At 41.0% G+C, this 18,994-nt stretch overlaps 1 protein-coding gene across 1 annotated transcript in view; it reads left to right on the top strand.

Annotated features, from left to right (window-relative positions):
• The window catches only part of ADAMTSL1 (ADAMTS like 1), a gene marked incomplete at both ends in the record, with an annotated part of 419,367 nt that overhangs the window by 288,792 nt on the left and 111,581 nt on the right, over positions 1–18,994 (top strand). Inside the window, 2 exons of the mRNA XM_080708549.1 lie at positions 2,690–2,843; positions 3,662–4,784. Coding sequence (XP_080564675.1) covers positions 2,690–2,843; positions 3,662–4,784 — 1,277 coding nt within the window. The remainder of the gene's footprint in view (positions 1–2,689; positions 2,844–3,661; positions 4,785–18,994) is intronic.

Here is an 18,994-nt window from a genome sequence, read left to right as displayed (position 1 = left end):
GAAAAGAAAAAAAAAAAAACCAGAATGCTAGCGTTGGCCAAAGTCACAGCTTGATCTTCAGACCTGCAGTCTATTTTTTCTGTTTCTCTACTTGGCAGCCCTGAAATGCCCATGCTTTTAAAACTCCCCCACCCCACCTGATTCTTGGAGTTGGCACTGTCACTTGCAATCAGATAAGTGGTGAGTGGAATCTGAAGTCCAGCTGTTAGGCACCAAAAGCCGCAGTTTGAGTCTCATCCCCGTTCTTAGGCATTTTAAAATTTCTTTCAGGGTGGCTCGGGTGGCCACTCATCGCACAGATTGGTGTCGTTTCAGTGTGCTAGCACTCACAACTTGAAAACATGAGATCATCTTCGTAGCTCTTTATTGTCATTTTTCAAGCTAACGTGGCGCGCTGCCACGGCCCAGTGTGGGCCTTGTCCTCCCAAGGCTGGACTGTGCGGCTCCTTCGCTGACGTCCCTGCCTCCCACCCCTGTGCGCACTACTGCCAGATACACCTTCTCAAAACACCTTGTTCATCATGTCACTCCTCTTCCATGGCTTCCCACTGCCCCATGGACCAATTTCTAACCTTCTGTCTTCAGCGTCTGGCCCCAACCTGTTTCTCAAGCTCCTGATGCTCTGGACTGGCCCCTCTGTTCATTGAGACTGGCCAGGTTCTCCGACAGCCCTGCCCTGGGCTTCTGCACTCAGCTCTCCACCTTTGCCCCGGCCCCTGCCGTGCTGCCCCCATCTTCAGGACCAGGTCAGGAAGTCCCTAGGGTATCACCAGCATTCAGCAAAGGCTGGCGTTAATTTTATAATAATACTATAATAATTATATAAATAAATATAATTATAAAAACAATTATAATAATAATAAATATGTCACTTGTTTTCTAGTTTCATAGACTTGCTAAATTCTTTTTTTTTTTTCTTTTGCACACTGGGGGATGGAACCCAGGCGCATTCTACCTCTGAACAACACCCCCAATCCAATTTTTTATTCTTTATTTTGAAACAGAGCCTCGCTGAGTTGCAAAGGCTCTCACTAAGTAGCTGAGACTGTCCATGAACCTGAATTCTCCTGTCTCAGCCTCCCAAATGTTGGGATTACAAGTGTGCGCCACCATGCCCAGCTTCTAAATTCTTTACTTACTGTATAACTCTTTAAACAGCTTTATTGGGGGAATATAATTTACATATTTTAAAAGTCAATTTAGCTTAATGATTTTAAGATTTAACCATGCTGCAGGACATGTAAGAACTACATTTCTTTTTATGACTAAATAATATTTCATTGTATAAATATAGCATATTTTGTTAATCTATTCATAAATTGAGGGACATTGGATTGTTTCCACTCTGAGGCTACTATTAATAATGCTTCCATAAACATTTACATCTAATTCTTTGTATGGGTGTATGTAGCTGTTTCTCTTGCATATATACTTTGCAGTAAAATTTCTGGATCCTATGGTAAAAAAAAAAATTGTTTTAATAATCTACTAGCATGTCTTCTAAAGAGCCTATTTTATTTAACATTCTTACCAGCAATGTACAAGGATTCTTATTTTTCACATCCTCAAGAATACTTATTTTCTGTCTTTTTAACATGGCTGTTCTAATGGATATAAAATGATACTTCATTGTCACTTTGATTTACATTTCCCTAATATATTATTTCTGGGATTTTTGTTTGCTTGCTTATGGTGCTAGGGATTGAATCAAGGGCATTCTACTTTTGAGCTATACCTCCAGTCCTTTGCTCTTTATTTGGAAACAGGGCCTCACTAAGTTGCTGAGGCTGGCTTCAAACCTGTGATCCTTCTGCCTCCGCCTCACAAGTCCTGTGGTTACGGGCCTGTGCCACCATGCCCGGTTCTTAGATACTACTTTAACAATGCATTTGGATCTTCCCACTTCATTTGAAGGATAGCTTCTTGAAACTATGAACTATCTTTCACCCCACCTCAAAGTAGATTCATAACAATTATCTAATAGTAGGCATTAAAATATTATTTACTTGCGAAGGAAAAGGGATTAGCACTGTCACTTCTGTGTATGACATTTTAAAATATACTATCTTATTTCATTCCCAAGTTTGCAAAATTATAAGAAGTAGAAACAGAGAGTTTAAATAACTTTCCATATAATGAACTACTGATCTGGGATTTGAACACAGGACTCTATACTTCTGTAACTCTAAAGCCAAATCATATAAGTAATAGGTAAAAATGACTAGGAAACTCTGAAAAATCTTAGAGTGGAGCTGGGCGTGGTGGTGCACACTTGTAATCCTAGTATTCGGGAGGCTGAAACCGGAGGGTCACGGTTCACAGACAGCCTCAGCTACTTAGTGAGACCCTTTGCAACTCAGTGAGACCCTGTTTCAAAATAAAGAATAAAAAATAGGGCTGGGGGTGTAACTTGGAGGTAGAATGCCCCTGGGTTCCATCCCTAGTACCGCAAAAACAAATGAATGAATGAATGAATGAATAAATATATATATATATATACATAAATTAATTAATGAAAATACTTTTGTCTTTTTCAGTGGCTATTGCTTTTCGTAGCCACTCTTCTCATATTTTGGTGAGTTTGAGAGCATGCGCATGCACACGTGGGTACACACACACACACACACACACATGCACACACCTATAACTCCCTGAATTTCTATGCATTTGGTCTTTCTGTCCCCCCCAGTGCTCCACAAGTTGCGGAGAAGGCACCCAGACTCGAAGTGCCATTTGCCAGAAGGTTCTGAAAAACGGGGTCTCCACCATTGTCAATTCCAGCCTGTGCCCGCCCCTGCCTTTCTCTTCCTCCATCAGACCCTGCATGCTGGCAACCTGTGCACGTGAGTATGTCGGAAATCTGGGGCCGAGGTGATGGACTCCCACTTAGTAGCTGCCCGCCCAGCCCTGCCAACAGCCTTCCCAAAACAAGACCAGTGGCAGATTGTCGCCCCGCAGAGCCCTGTGGAGGGCTGTCGGCTGGAGAGCACAGCTGGAGATGGAACAGGAATCTTAATCACACGTGGCCAAGCTGAATTCTCTTCTCCACAGGAAAACAGCTTGAGGGGGTAAAGTTCGCTCCCTGGCAAACACAAATCTGGAAGCCGGAGGCAGCATATTACTAATGAAGTCTAATGCTATCCACTCTGGGGTTTTAAACTACTCTAAACAGATTTGTTCTGTTTAATATTAATCCCTAGAGCTGCCACACTTCTGGGTTCTCCTCGGCATTTACATTAGGACCCTGCTGCTCTGCGGGACCCTGAAGTAGACACGAAGCAGAGCATATTCTCCCTCTCGTGGTCCTCTGCCTCTTTTTATGATGTGGATTTCTTCTTTTAAATGCTTTTAATGAGAGGAGCTGCCTTTCTCCTGGGCTTCCTTCCACCTAGATCCCTACATCTCAGCTTTTAGAACAGGAAGATCCAGCAGAGTGATAGTCAGATTAGCATTGCATCCCATTAGTTTTTTCAGCATCGGGGTAGCCCCATGGACCAGAGATGGTAGCAGGCTCCTCCTATAAAACACGCAACCATAAGTGACAGCCCAAGACAAAATCAATGCCAAACAGCTCATTTCTTGTTGTCTCATCACCGCATCTCACTCTGGTTTTTCTCTGCTCCTCCTCCTCTTTCTGTCTGGCGTTCCTCTTGCACACCAGGGCCCGGGCGGCCGTCCACAAAGCACAACCCACACATCGCAGCCGCGCGCAACGTGTACATCCAGACCCGCCGACAGAGGAAGCTGCACTTTATCATGGGTGGATTTGCTTACCTGCTTCCCAAGACAGCTGTGGTGCTCCGGTGTCCCACTCGCAGGTTCCGCAAGCCCCTCATCACCTGGGAGAAAGATGGCCAGCACCTCATCAGTTCCGCACATATCACAGTGGCACCCTTTGGCTACCTGAAGATCCATCGCCTCAAGCCCTCGGATGCAGGCATCTACACCTGTTCTGCAGGACCTGCCCAGGAGCAGTTTGTGATCAAGCTCATTGGAGGCAACCGTAAACTTGTGGCCCGGCCCCTGAGCCTGCGCAGTGAAGCAGAGGCCCACCCCATGAGGAAGGCCAATCCCAAGGAGGCCCTGCAGACTCACAAGCACCAGAATGGGATCTTCTCTAACGGCAGCAAGGCCGAGAAGCGGGGCCTCGCTGGCGACCCAGGGAGCCGCTATGATGACATTGTCTCCCGGCTGCTGGAGCAGGGGGGCTGGCCCGGAGAGCTCCTGGCCTCATGGGAGGTGCAGGACTCCACAGAGAGGAATACATCTTCAGAGGAGGACCCCAGTGCTGAGCAGGCCCTTCTGCATCTGCCTTTCACCATGGTGACAGAGCAGCAGCGCCTGGATGACATTCTCAGGAATCTCTCCCAGCAGCCCGAGGAGCTTCGCGACCTCTACAGCAAGCGCCTGGTGGCCCAGCTGGCCCAGGAGATCTTCCGCAGCCACCTGGAGCACCAAGACACGCTCCTCAAGCCCTCTGAGCAGAGGTTCCCCCCCGTGGCCATCCCTTCCCATAAACATGTGTCTAGCTTCAGTAGCTCCCTGCGGACCTCCTCTGGGGAGGCTGCAGGGGGCTCTCGCAGGCCACACCGCAAGCCCACCATTCTGCGGAAGATCTCAGCTGCCCAGCAGCTCTCCGCCTCTGAGGTGGTCACTCACCTGGGGCAGACTGTGGCCCTGGCCAGCGGGACCCTGAGCGTGCTGCTGCACTGTGAGGCCGTGGGCAACCCGAGGCCGACCATCAGCTGGGCCAGGAACGGAGAAGAGGTGCAGTTCAGTGACAGGTGAGCTGCCTGGTCTAGGGAGAGAGGTTGAGAGGGAGAGGGCAAGGGCCCTAAATCAGGCTATTCACACATTCTCCAAGGTGTTTCCAATGTAGAGCTGGGACCTTGGGAATCACGTAGGTTTTTGGCAGCACTGATAGACTGTTAAAGCAAAGACAGGCACTTAATCTCTCTAAATAGTATGTTCTCATACTAAGTATAAGAGAAGAACAACACTGCCTATCCCCTCACCGCTCCCCATAGGATCTCAACAATGAATGAGATACTCTCTGGATAGCTTTGAACTTTTGGCAGATATACCATTTCAGGCCAAGGCATGATTATTTTTCGACTCTGTGGGAAGAAACATTGAAAAGCTTAGGCACCAGGGCACTGTCTCCTGTGTATGTGGTCCCCCAGGGCTGGAGAGAGCATGGCCCACGCCTGCCACTGTCCATGGGTAAGCCTGGCCTCTTTCTGGGGTGGACAGAGCTGTTTATTCCAGAAAGCATTTATTACCAGTTGGCTCTGTAATTATCCTAATATCCCTTGGTGTCTCTCTTTTGATGTACCATTATTAGGATGATAGTGTGCATCACTTAGGGTCTCATAATGTTAAAATCAATAGTGGAAGTAGAAGTAATAACAATACCTTTGTGCAATATCTGTGTGCCATGCACTGTGCCACACTGTGTGCATAGGTGTGGGGGATGTTGCTGGAGATTGAGCCCAGGGCTCTACGCTACTTCCCCCCTAGAAAACCCCCTCCACCCTGGTCCTATTTTATTTTAAAACAGTTTCTCACTAAGTTACTAAGGCTAGCCACAAAACTGTACTCCTCCTGTCTCAGCCTCCCAAGTACTAGGATTGCAATCATGTGCCACCATGCCAGGCTACTGCACCAAACTTCCTAAATATGTCAGTAGTGTTGTCTGCAAGGACACTAACAAGTATGGCAGCTGACTTTATAATTCAGTAGTTACTATCATCCAGGCCATCTCCAAGGGCCCCTCTACCTCCTTCACTCATTTACAGACAGTCACAGAAGGTTAAAATCCATATGTTGATGAGGATTAGAGAGAGACTTGAACCCTGTAACTTCAAAATTTGCTACAGAATCCTCTCTGTGTGCCCCACAAATCCGGGGTCCAGTGGTCACATGAGTTTGAGAAATTCCATGTTAAAGCTAAACAGATGTATTTACTGCTATATTTTATGTCTGTTTTTAATATAGCACTTGATGTTATTATAAAAGTAATAAAAGGGCTATAAAACAATCCAAATGATGTCCAAATCTATAAAGTAAAAAGTACAAGTCTCCCTTTTTCCCCAATCCTATTCCCTGGAGGCTATCACTCTTAATAATTTGGTATATATCCTTTTAGAATTTTATATATTTTATTGTATTATATAATATATATATATATATATATATATATATATATATATATATATATATATATATACACACACACACACACACATAGGATTTGGGATTTTTTAATGGGATATTAGTCATGTTCAGAATTTTGAGTCAGTTTTTATTTCACATGTCTAGGAGACACTACCATAATAGTATGGAGAGGTCTGTATCACTTGTAATAGCTGATTACAGTTCCTTAATGCATTTTATCCGCCACCTAAAAATTATTTGAGATTTGGCATTGCTTTTAATTCTTTTAAACATTCCAATGTGTTTGTCTTCCCAAGTGGATAATATAGCATGCAATGTTTTCAAAGTAAGCCTTTGCTCATTAAACACTGTTTTGGCTTAGTAATTTCAGAAATACTAAGTATTGAAACAGCACTTGGGATGCACTACCTTTGCCTTTTAATTTCTGGGCATTGAGAGTCTAACTCTAGTGGCTTGTAGATAGAGAAGGTTAAGTGGATTCTCACTAGATAAAGTGGCATGCCAACCAGTGCTAAGGATACTGAAGATGTTGGGCCTCAAACAATGGAAAACATGATCTGCATCTTCAGTCACCAGAACATTGATTGTGTGGTGAGTGGAATAAAGAGGGAAGGCACATGGCTGAGTGTGGTGGCGCACTTCTGTAATCTCAGTACTTGAGAGACTGAGACAGGAGGATTGCAGGTTCAAAACAAGCTTCAGCAACTTAGCCAAACTCTCAGCAATGTAGTGAGATGAGACCCTGTTTCAAAATAAAAATAGGGCTGGGGATGTAGCTAAAAGGTATAATGCCCCTGGGTTCAATCGCTGGTAACCCATATACACACACAGAGGGAAGGCACTTGAAGGCGATGGGCCAATGGTTTTTTGACACCGTGGCAACTTTTTTCTAGATAAAGCCTTGACAACACATTTCAATGTAAAATAATTGCATGCAGTGGGGGGAAATAAGAGATTTCTCTTTCTGATCTTTGATACTCTAGTTTTCCATTTTTACTTTGCTAGCTAGTAAGAAATGGTTGGAGCATAGTTTTATATACAGATTTTCCATTTCTGCTTGAGAAAAGAGAGTGAGTCTATCTGCTCAGAGTGTACATAGGCACCGCGCTGCTCCTAGGACTGCTTTGCTGTAGGCTATTGTTTTTGTTGTTTTTTTTTTTGTTTGTTTTTTTAACAATTTTCTTATTGAACATAAATAGTATACATTTACACTATATTTGGTGCCCTCTCCCCCCCACCCCCGTTTTCCCTTCCCCCCTCCCACCAATGGTTGTCCAGGTTAACCATGTCTTATTCATAATTTTACACATGTTCAGGTGTAGACCCTCGTTAATCAAGATCGGCCTTCCTCCTCTCCTATCTTACCATCCAAACTTAGCTAGTATTTCCCCTTCAATATCTGGAGTCCCACTGGTATCCTTTGTGTTTCCTAGTTTGGGCATATTAGAGGAAACATATGTATCTTCTCCTTCTGTGCTTGGCTGATCTCGCTTAACATAATGTTCTCCAGGGCTTTCCATCTTCTTGCAAATGATATAATTTTGTTCTTCTTTATGGCTGAATAGAATTCCATTGTGTGTATTTCCCACAGTTTTGCTATCCATTCATCTGTTGATGGTGATCTGGGTTGGTTCCATATTTTGGCTATTACAAATTGTGCTGCTATGAACATAGGTATGCATATGTTGCTGTAGTTCTCTGAATTCAACCCCTTTGGAAAGATACCCAGGAGTGGCATAGCTGGATCATATGGTGGATCTATTCCCACCTTTCTTAGGAATCTCCACACAGATCTCCATAGTGGTTGAACTAGTTTGCATTCCCACCAACAGTGTAAAAGAGTTCTTCTTTCCCCACATCCTCGCCAGCATTTGTTGTTGTTTGATTTCTTTATGCTTGCTACTCTGACTGGGGTTAAATGGAATCTCAGTGTAGTTTTGATTTGCATCTCCCTGATGGCCAGTGATGAAGAACATCTTTTCATGTATCTATTAGCCCTTTGTATCTCTTATTTTGTGAAGTGTCTATTTAGTTCATTTGCCCATTTCTTGATTGAGTTGTTTGTGTTGCTAGTGTAGAATCTTTTGAGCTCTTTGTATACTCTGGATATTAGCCCCCTATCAGAATGGTGGCTGGTAAAGATCCTTTCCCATTCTGTAGGCTTCCTCTTTAGGTTATTGATACTTTCCTTTGATGAGAAGAAACTTTTTAGTTTGATGTTATCCCACTTGTTTATTCTTGCTTTAATTTCCTGAGCTTTGGAGGTTTTGTTGAGAAAGTTACTGCCTGTGCCAATATGTTGTAGTGTTGAACTTATGCTCTCCTCTACTAACTTCACAGTCTCAGGTATAATTTCTAAGTCTTTGATCCATCTTGAGTTGATTCCTGTGTTTGGTGAGATATAGGGGTTTAGATTCATCTTTTTACAAATGGTTAGCCAGTACTCCCAGCACCACTTGTTGAAAAAGGCTGTCTTTTCTCCAGCATATGTGTTTGGCCCCTTTGTCAAAGATTAATTGAATAAAGATGTGTGGGTTTGTTTCTGTATCTTCTATTCTAATCCACTGGTCAGTATATCTGTTTTTGTGCCAGTACCATGCTGTTTTTACTACTATTGCTCTATAGTATAGTTTGAAGTCTGGGATTGTAATGCCTCCTGAGTGTTTCTTGTTATTGAGAATTGCTTTGGCTATTCTAGGTCTTTTCTTTCTCCATATGAAGTTCATGATTGATTTTTCTAGGTCTCTGAAGAATGTCACTGGTATTTTAATGGGAATTGCATTGAACCTATAGATCAGTTTTGGCAGAATGGCCATTTTGATGATATTTATTCTGCCTATCCATGAGCACGGGAGATCTTTCCATCTTCCAAGGTCTTCTTCAATTTCTTTCTTTAATGTTTTATAGTTTTTGTTGTAGAGGTCTTTTACATCTTGGGTTAGGTTTATTCCTAGGTATTTTATTGGTTTTGAGGTTATAGTGAATGGAATTGTTGTTTTTGTTTCTTTCTTTGTGGATTCGTTGTTGGCATAAAGAAAAGCCACTGATTTCTTTAGGTTGATTTTGTAACCTGCGATTTTGCTGAATTTGTCAATCAGCTCCAGAAGTCTTTTGGTTGAGTTCTTTGGGTCTTCCAGATAAAGGATCATGTCATCTGCGAATAAGGATAATTTTACTTCCTCTCTTCCTATGTGGATTCCTTTGATTTCCTTCTCTTGTCTGATTGCTGCAGCAAGAGTCTCAAGGACTATATTGAAAAGGAGTGGTGATAGTGGGCATCCTTGTCTTGTTCCTGACTGTAGTAGGAATTCTTGCAGTTTTTCCCCATTCAATATAATATTGGCTTTGGGTTTGTAGTATATTGCCTTGATGATGTTGAAGTACTTTCCTTCTATCCCAATTTTTTGCAGTGTTTTTAACATAAATGGGTGTTGGATTTTGTCGAATGCTTTTTCAGCATCTATTGCTATGATGATGTGGTTTTTGTTCTTGGTTCTATTTATGTGGTGAATAACATGTATTGATTTGCATATGTTGAACCAGCCTTGTTTTTCTGGGATGAAACCGACTTGGTCATGATGTATTATTCTCTTGATATAGTTTTGAATGCATATAGCTAGTATTTTGTTTAGAATTTTTGCATCTATGTTCATTAAGGATATTGGTCTGTAGTTTTCCTTTCTTGAGGTATCTTTATTTGGTTTGGGGATTAATGTGATACTGGCCTCATAGTAGGAATTTGGAAGAGTTCCATCTCTTTCAATTTCCCAGAACATGTTGTGAAGTATTGGTATTAGTTGTTCACTGAAGGTTTTGTAGAATTCAGCTGGGAACCCATCTGGGCCTGGGCTTTTATTTGGTGGAAGAATTTTTATTGCCATTTCTATTTCTTTGGTTGTTATTGGTTGGTTTAGGCTTGCTAGGTCCTCTTGGTTGAGTGTAGGAAGGTTAACTGTGCTTAGAAATCTATAAATTTCTTCCATGTTTTCAAGTCTATTGGAGTATAAATTTTTAAAGTAGTTTCTGATCATATTTTGAATTTCTTCACTATCTGTGGTGATATCTCCTTTTTCATTTCTAATTTTGATCATTTGAGTTGATTCTCTTTTTCTTTTGGTTAGGTTGGTCAGGGGTTTATCAATTCTATTAATCTTTTCAAAGAACCAACTTTTTGTTTTATTGATTCTTTGAATTGTTTTTTTGTTCTCTATTTCATTTATTTCTGCTCTAATTTTGATGATTTCTTGTCTTCTGCTGGCTTTGGGAATAGACTGTTGCAGAATTTCTAGATCCTTGAGTTGTGTCATTAGGTTCTTTACTTGGTGGTTCTCCGTCCTTTTTATGTGGGCACTCAATGCAATAAACTTTCCTCTTAGTACTGCCTTCATGGTGTCCCATAGGTTTTGGTAGGTTGTGTCTCTGTTTTCGTTTGTTTCCATAAATTTCTTTATTTCTTCCCCAATTTCTGCTCTTACCCATTCGTCATTCAATAGTGTATCATTCATTCTCCATGAATTTGAATACTTTCTTTCGAGTTTCCTGTTGTTGATTTCTACTTTTATTCCGTTGTGGTCTGAAAAGATGCATGGAATTATATTACAATTTTTGAATTTGCTGGTATTTTCTTTGTGTCCCAGGATGTGATCGATTTTGGAGAAGGTTCCATGGGCTGCTGAGAAGAAAGTGTATTCTGTAGTTCCTAGTTGAAATACTCTGAAAATGTCTATTAGGTCCATTTGGTTTATGGTTTCCTTTAGTTCTAAAGCGTCTTTACTCATCTTTTGCCTTGAAGATCGATCCAGTGGTGTGAGAGGCGTATTAAAGTCTCCCAGAATTATTGTATTTGGGTCTACTTGGGATCTTATGTCCAGAAGGGTTTGTTTAACAAATGTGGTTGCACCCATATTTGGGGCATAAATATTTACTATCATTATATCTTCTTGGTGTATTGTTCCTTTTAATAAAAGGAAGTGCCCTGATTTGTCTCTTTTGATGTGTTTTAGTTTAAAGTCTGTTTTGTTGGATATCAGGGTTGCTACCCCTGCTCCGTTTTGGTCACTGGTGGCATGGTATATCTTTTTCCATCCTTTCACGTTCAGCCTGTGAATGTCTTTGGCTGTGAGGTGAGTTTCTTGCAGACAGCATATATTTGGATGATGTTTCCTAATCCACATTGCCAGTCTATGTCTTTTGATTGGTGAGTTAAGTCCTTTGACATTAAGAGATATTATTGAAATATGATTTTTGTTTTCTGCCATTTTGTGTTCTGTCTACTCTTGGGTGGTGTGATCTTTCTTCTTTACTTAAATGGTCCACTTATTAACTTCCTCTCTTCTCTGATTCTGAAGTCTGCTTCTTTTTTCTTCCTTATGGTTTATTTCTTTAAGAATTTTCTCTAGTGTTGGCTTTGAATTCATGAATTTTTTGAGATTCTGTTTATCCTGAAAGACTTTGGTTTCCCCATTGATCTTGAATAGTAGTTTTGCTGGATAGATGAGCCTTGGTTGGAAGTTATTTTCTTCCAGGGTCTGAATCATGTCGTACCAGTCTCTCCTAGCATTTCTAACCTGGGTTGTATAGTCCGGGGTGATTCTTATTGTTTTGCCTCTATATGTCACCCGTCCTTTTGTTCTCACTGCTTTTAAGATTCCTTCCTTAGCCTCTATATTGGTCATTTTGGTTATTATGTGGCATGGAGTGGTCTTTCTTTGGTCTTGTCTCAGTGGAGTTCTGTATGCCTCCTGGACTTGAAGATTCAAGTCTCTTTCCATATTTGGAAAATTCTCTGAGATTATTTCCTTGAAGATATTACAGATGCCCTTGGTCTGTACCTCTATCCCTTCCTCAATGCCTATTATCCATAAATTAGGGCACTTCATATTATCCCATAATTGCTGGATGTTTAGGTTTTGTTGCTGTAAAGATTTCTGTATATTGCTGACTGTGTTTTTGGTTTGGGATGTACTATCTTCTAATATTGATATTCTGTTTTCCATTTCATCTAATCTTCCAGAATTTCTTTCTATTGCTGTCTTCATTTCACTTATTGCCTCTTTCATTTCATTCCAGACCTCTTTCTGATTCTTTTTTAGTGTTTCTAATTCACCTTTAACCTCCTCTATACTTGTTTTAAATCCTTTCATCATATTGAACATCAAGATTCTGAACTCCCCTTCTTGTATTTCTAGTAGGTCAGTATTCGTGATTTCTGCTGTCTCTTCATAATTCCTGGTTCTCATATTTATAGCATTCTCTGTCCTGTTTTTCTGATTTCTACCCATCGTTCGTGAGTATTATGCTTAGTCAAATCTTAATATTAGGAGTTTAGGGGTATCGGCTAGTCAGCAGAGCCTTTCCAGTGTTGAGGGTGGGTGATGTGTGAGGAGGAGCTGGGGTGATTGGTAAAGGAGTCGGATTAGGTAGAGGATATGTTTAAGTTGAGAAAGACTTTAAGTATGATAAGGTAATATCTTGCTAGGAATGAGAGAGAGTTAACTACTAGGACTCTTGTCGTTAGTAGAGTAATTATGGATATAAGAAATACTTTGAGTATTAAACCAGGAGGTATATTATGGGGAAAAGTTTTGGGGGAGAAAAGTATGTAGGTTAGTGTGGGAAGGTTTGTAAATAGGGGTGATGGAAGGAGCAGACAGACATAAAAAAAAAATCCACACAAGATACCAAGACTATTATGTAATCCAAGAAAAAGGAAGGAAAACCAATCAAAGGAGGAGAATGAAAAAAAAGGAAGGAAAGAGAAAGAAAGAGGAAAAAGAACAAGAATAAAATAAAAGGAACTAGCAGCTGTGTGAAATAAAAAAATAAGGCAAAGTATCCTATATATATATATATATTTATATATATATATATGACAACAAGTTAAAGTAAAAGAAGTGTGGGTTAAAAGAAAATAAAAAATAAAACAGCAATAACCATACCAAAACAAAAGCACTGTAAAAGCAAAATAAAACAAAACATCCACATTAAAAGTAAAACAAACAGTCCTCCTTATTTACGCATATGGGGTCAGGTCCATATAATATGTGCGTATCTGATTGCTTTGGTAGCTTTCAGAATACCATCCAATGTCTCTTAGTTTTCTTTGTACTCTATTTATATCTTCTTAGGTCACTCTGGGTGTTTGGACACCTTTCTCTCCTTTAGCTGCTTTAGGTTTATGTGTCCGGATGTCTGGTTTCACTGTTATTTGATTCTGTACAATTCACAGGTTCTGCGAAATTCTAACCTGTGGTCAGCACCTCTGCACTCACCACCCTAGACTCCAGCCTGTGCTTTTCTACAGCAGGGGTGGAGAATGACCAAAGTATAATTGGAACCTCCCCCTGAGGTCCTGTGCAGATATTGTGGCCCGATGGATTTTCCTGTGTCTCTGGAAATTCCAGCTGGGCTAGCCGGTGTGGTCCCAAGATGTACCCTGGGCAAATGGATGCTGGTTCCTGGATGCCCACACTTACTGCCAGAGCTCTGCCTATTCCGAGAGTGCAGACTGGGTGCGCTGCTATTACTGGACCCAGGTGTGAGTGGATGCAGCTGTCTATTGCTGCTGGTATGCTCTTCCAAGGTGTATTGAGCTGTGTTCTCGCTTAGAACTAAGCATCTGGCTACCAGGAGGGTGGGAACACCCAGGGGTGGGCCAGGGGTGCAGGATAGGTGCTCAAGGATCCAGTGCGCGGTGTCCAGCAATGGTCTCTTCCTCCCGCGGGACGTAGAAGCTGGGGGTGCCCCAAGGAGATTTCCGGGTCACACAGGGCTTTCGCAGCCTGGAATGCAGGCTCTGGCAAGGTGGCGTGGGCTAGACACACATGCAGGCTCCAATTTAGGGGTGGCAGTGGCACAGGCACTGACTACTAGCAGGGGACCGGGGCGCAGACAAGGTGCACGAGGAGAGTACTCGGTTCTGAGGCTTGGGCCCGTGCTGGGGGGTTGGGGCTGCACACACGCTAGGACTCCCACTTCCCTGGGTGCCCTCAGGTACCTGACTTCCTTGGTTCAGGATTCCGTGGGAGTCTCTATGCAGTTGTGATCCAGTCGCTGGTGAGCACACAGAATTCTGACGTGGGTGCTGCTTGCTGCTTAAGATGAGGTCCTAAGTCTGTTTTCAGTCCCGGATTCTGCTGTAGGCTATTGTGACCTCTTCTGTGTTGGGTTTCCTCACTTTGTCATCATTACTGTGTTCAGAAATGCTCATTTCTCTCCAAACTGAAAAGTGCTGAAATGCCCAGTGTTATGGTTCAATTAGTCTTTTTATTTTTATAGTGCCCAAATTCACCTTTCTGGGAATGTGTAAGGTTCCATCACCTGTGGGTCTGTAGGATTGGCACTTTGTTAAGCTGCATCATAAATAGCATGAAGGAACAAGAGCAGGAGGTCAAGGTAGAAGAAAAGTGACCAAGAAAAGTCTATCATTTTTTTCAGTTTTTAAATATGCCACAGATTGAGTTGAAAGATATCAGTTTTATGAAAGGATCACTTGGAATTCAGATACTACTGTGTTCCATCATATGTATAACTCACTGCATAAAATGAATTTACATGATTCTTAGGAGAACTTATCAATTTCTCAAACAGTAGTTTCAAGGGTGTCCCTGGGTATATCCACCATAATCCACATTTTCTTCTTCCTTTATTCTACAAATATTTCCATACTAACCCCATGTTAGATTATAAGGATGGAGTAAGAGACTTGTTTCCTATTTATGTAACTCAGAGTCTACTTAGCAAGCCAAAAGAGTAAATGCAATATTAGAAGCACAAAAAAGAGGAGTACAAAATTATTCTTTCCATAGTATTTATTACTCTTTCTACTGTATGCCAGGCATACATAAGCTCATTGGGAACTTTGTGATGCATGAAGCAGAATAAATATGTACTTTCTTGCAGTTGACATGCATTTAGAGTTCTTCTCAAATAGCATGCATGAAAGAAAGCTTCCCCAGCAGCTCTATTGAAAAGAGCAACCTTCATCACTATCTATCACCTAACTCTGTTTTATTTATTTTTTATTTTTGGTGCATTGTATTCGTACATCTTAATGGAGTGTAAGATTGTAGTACATATATCACACATTATCCCTTCTCCAATTCCCATCCCATTCCCTCCCTTCTCCCTCCTTCTCATGTTTGGCTTAATGATTGACTTTGATATGTTTGTGAATGTATATCATGTACATTAAAAAATTTTCCTCTTCCCCATCTCATCACCCCCAGTTAGGTCTCCTTATTTGTTCATCTATGGTTTCTCCTTTGTCTAGAGTTCATCCTATGACCCTTTTTTTCTCTAGCTTTCTCCATAGTAGGGAGAGCATCCAAATTCTTATTTTTTTATGTGATTGACTAATTTTACATAGCATAATGTTCTCCAGTTCCATCTATTTCCTTGTAAATGACATAATTTTGTTCTTCTTTATGGCTGAGTAAAATTCCATGGTATACATATCCCATAGTTTTGTAATCCATTCATCTGTTGATGGACATCTTGGCTGGTTCCATAGTTTGGCAATTAATTGTGACTTGTATAGCTATGAACATAGATATACATGTACTAGTTTGGTAGTATGTTTTCCATTCTTTTGGGTAGATACCCATAAGTAGTATTGCTGGATCATATGGTAGGTTCATTCTCATTCTTCTGAGGATCTTCCATACTATTTTCCAAAGTGGTTGCCCTAATTTGCAATTCCACCAACAATATACTAGAGTTCCCACTTCTCTACATCTTCCCCAGCATTTGTTGTTGTTAGTGTTTTTAATGATTTCCATTCTAATTGGAGTTAGATGAAATCTCAGAGTAGTTTTGATTTGCATCTCTCCGATTGCTAATAATGTTGAACATTTTTTATTCATTTGTTGGCCACTGAATTTCTTCTTTTGGAGGTTAAAAGGGAATGCAGTCTTGTTTTCTTTTTCACTGCTGAATCTGTCCAGCTATCATGGATTTCTAGCTGACTGGTTTTACCATGTTGCTGCTTTGCAAAGTCCATGAAGAGAGATGTGTGCTGGGCTCACACCAGGCTAGGGTCCTGTTGGGTATCTATCTGCCTGGCTTGGAAACATTAATATTACAGTGCTGAAGTAGCCAACTTACACCCCCAAAATATTTTATATATAGAACACTCTTTCCTGTGTTTAACCTTCTTGAGGTTATTAATTATGGATATTTTAAAGTTCTACTTAATATTTCCACTCAGTTGATTATGGAATTGGCTTCTATCTACCCAGCTCATGTTCTAAGGCTGCATGCAACATATACTTTCCTTGGAAAAAGCCCTTTCCTCTCCCCAACCCCCAAAAGTTATTTTTGTTTGTTCAGAAAGAAAAAAATTATCTCTTCCAGAACATCTCTAATCTGACCTCTCAACAGTATTCTGCACAGGTGATTGGCCTCTTCTTAAAGACATTTTGTCACTTTAAAAGTCACATGCACTTGGTTTTCTTTCTGCTTCTCTGGCTGTTCTTTCTCATTCCCTGTGACCTCTCTTCCCCTCCTTGCCTCTTTTCTATCTGCCTAGGGTTTTATTCTACATGCACTAGTGATTTTGCTCTCTCGTGCTCCCTTTCATGCCAACATTCCCATATGTTTAGCACCAGACCAAACCTTGCTTATGACTCGTAGCTACAACTGTCTTCTGATGTTCCCAGCCAGCTGCTCAAAAAAATCAGCCAACTCAGTATATCTCTAACTAAACTCATGGATCCATTTCTCTGTAAAGAATACCCCCATCCATCCAGCTTCCCACACCAGAAAATCTCATTTTATTTCCTTTGTAGTAGTCTTCAGATCCATACTGTTTGGGCTCTTCAGCAGCTCTTGAACCCTCTGCTTCTCTCTCATCTTATCACCTCTCCTTGTTTGCCTCTGCCAGCTCTAGATTATTAAAACAGCCTCTTAACTCTATAGTTGCTTTCTTCACATCAGGAGGTGGCAAATTACAGCCAGTGGCCTTAAAATCTTTTAAAGGTTATGAAAAGAGCCATGAAATTGAGCACTGAGCTGCTAACTTGCTCAAGGTGTCACACTTAGTAAGTGGTAGAGCTGTGATTCGAACCTATCTTATAAAGAGTCACTAAAATAATTCCTCTTATATTTTAAAGGGTTTGTTAAAAACTTAGAATCTACAATAACTGTAGGTGGCCCTTGGAGCCTGGAATGTTTCATCTCTATCTAGCTTTTACTGTCCCTGTTCTAGACCATTCAACATGCTATGCCAGAATATTTTTCTAGAAAACCTGTCTATTGCTCCCATGCCTAAGCTCTTTTTTTGTGTTTGGGTCTGAGAATTGAACCCAGGAGCATTCGACCTCCAAGCTACACCCCCTACCCTATTTTTTATTCTTTATTTTGAAAAAAGGTCTCACTAAGTTGCGGAGGGCCTCACAAAGTAGTTGAGGCTGTCTATGAACCATGTTCCTCCGATCTCAGCCTCCTGAATGCTGAGATTACAAGCGTGCTCCACCATGCCCGGCAACCTAAACTATTTTAATGGCATCCCTTCACTTGAGAATAAGGTGCAAATCTCTTTGCATGATATATAATGTCTTTTATCTCCTGAAATCTGCCTATGTCTCTAACTTCCTCTCTTACCATATCCCTCACCACATGGTACTAGGCTCTGCCCTTCAGAAGTACTCAGTTACTTGATGTTTATGAATTTTCCTGGGACCTTCCAATCCACTTTGTCTGGTCAACTCCTCCCCTTCCTCACAGGCCCCAAAGGCCCCAGTGACCTCTTTCATGTACACTACTCTATACTCTATCTTAGCTCTTATCACTGCACATTGGAATTAGCTGTTTAATTTTTAAGTTTTCTCTGGATAATGTTAATCTTTCTTAAGGGCAGCTGTTTAATAATGTGTCTTATTTTATTTTCTCCAGAATTCTAAGAACATAGTAAGCACTTAGGGCTGGGGATGTAGCTCAGTGGTAGAATGCTTACCTAGCATACAGGATGTTCTGGGTTCAATCCTTAGTAACACACACACACACACACACACACACATAATAGACACACAACAGACCAAAAAAACCTGATGAATGATTGAACAAAGGAATGAAGAGATGAGCACCAGTGTTTAGGCTGGAGATTTCCTAACTGCTGAGAGGCTGTACCTGGGTATATCTGTATCTGGCTGTATCTGTATCTCAGACTTCTAGCATCTAATATGAAACTATGCAGAGTTCAAGAGTGATTCCAGCTCTCAGAAGAGTATCTCTGTTTTGCCCACTGAAAAAGTTTTAGGAACCCCTGAGATTCTGTGACACAAAACTATACAATTTGAAGACCACTTCTGTAGAGTGAACAAGTACAGAGAGTAAGTAAATACCTTCTAGCATCTATCTCTCATCACATCCAAATCATGGAGAAATCATGGTGGTCATCAACATCATCATCGTCGTCGTCGTCATCATCATCATTATCATCCTCATAGTTATTGAACATTTATGTTAAGTTTCAGGTGTTCATTTATCCATACAAAACCCTTTGAAATTACCGTCCCAGTTTGGCAGATATTGAAGTTGAAATTTGAGACACAGATGGGCTTCAAAGTTTCACATTAATAAGTAGTAGAGTTGAAGTTTGAACCCAAAGCTGTCTGACTTCACAAAATATTTCTTTTCATTGATCATTAGCTTAGTTGAATACATGGACTTGCCATTGTTTTAGAAGGAAGCCATTGGGGTCAACTATGCCTGACATAAATTAACATTCAATATTCCAATCAGTTGTCTTCCAACTTACAAGGCTTTTATTTTAAATTCTGTACATTTGTTTTATAGATAGCCTTTTCTTTTATTGGTA

The sequence above is a fragment of the Muscardinus avellanarius genome (genome assembly GCF_963383645.1).
Source record: "Muscardinus avellanarius genome assembly, chromosome: 13".
Taxonomy (NCBI): domain Eukaryota; kingdom Metazoa; phylum Chordata; class Mammalia; order Rodentia; family Gliridae; genus Muscardinus; species Muscardinus avellanarius.
Note: the sequence above shows the minus strand (reverse complement) of the source record. Positions and strands in the feature narration are given on the sequence as shown.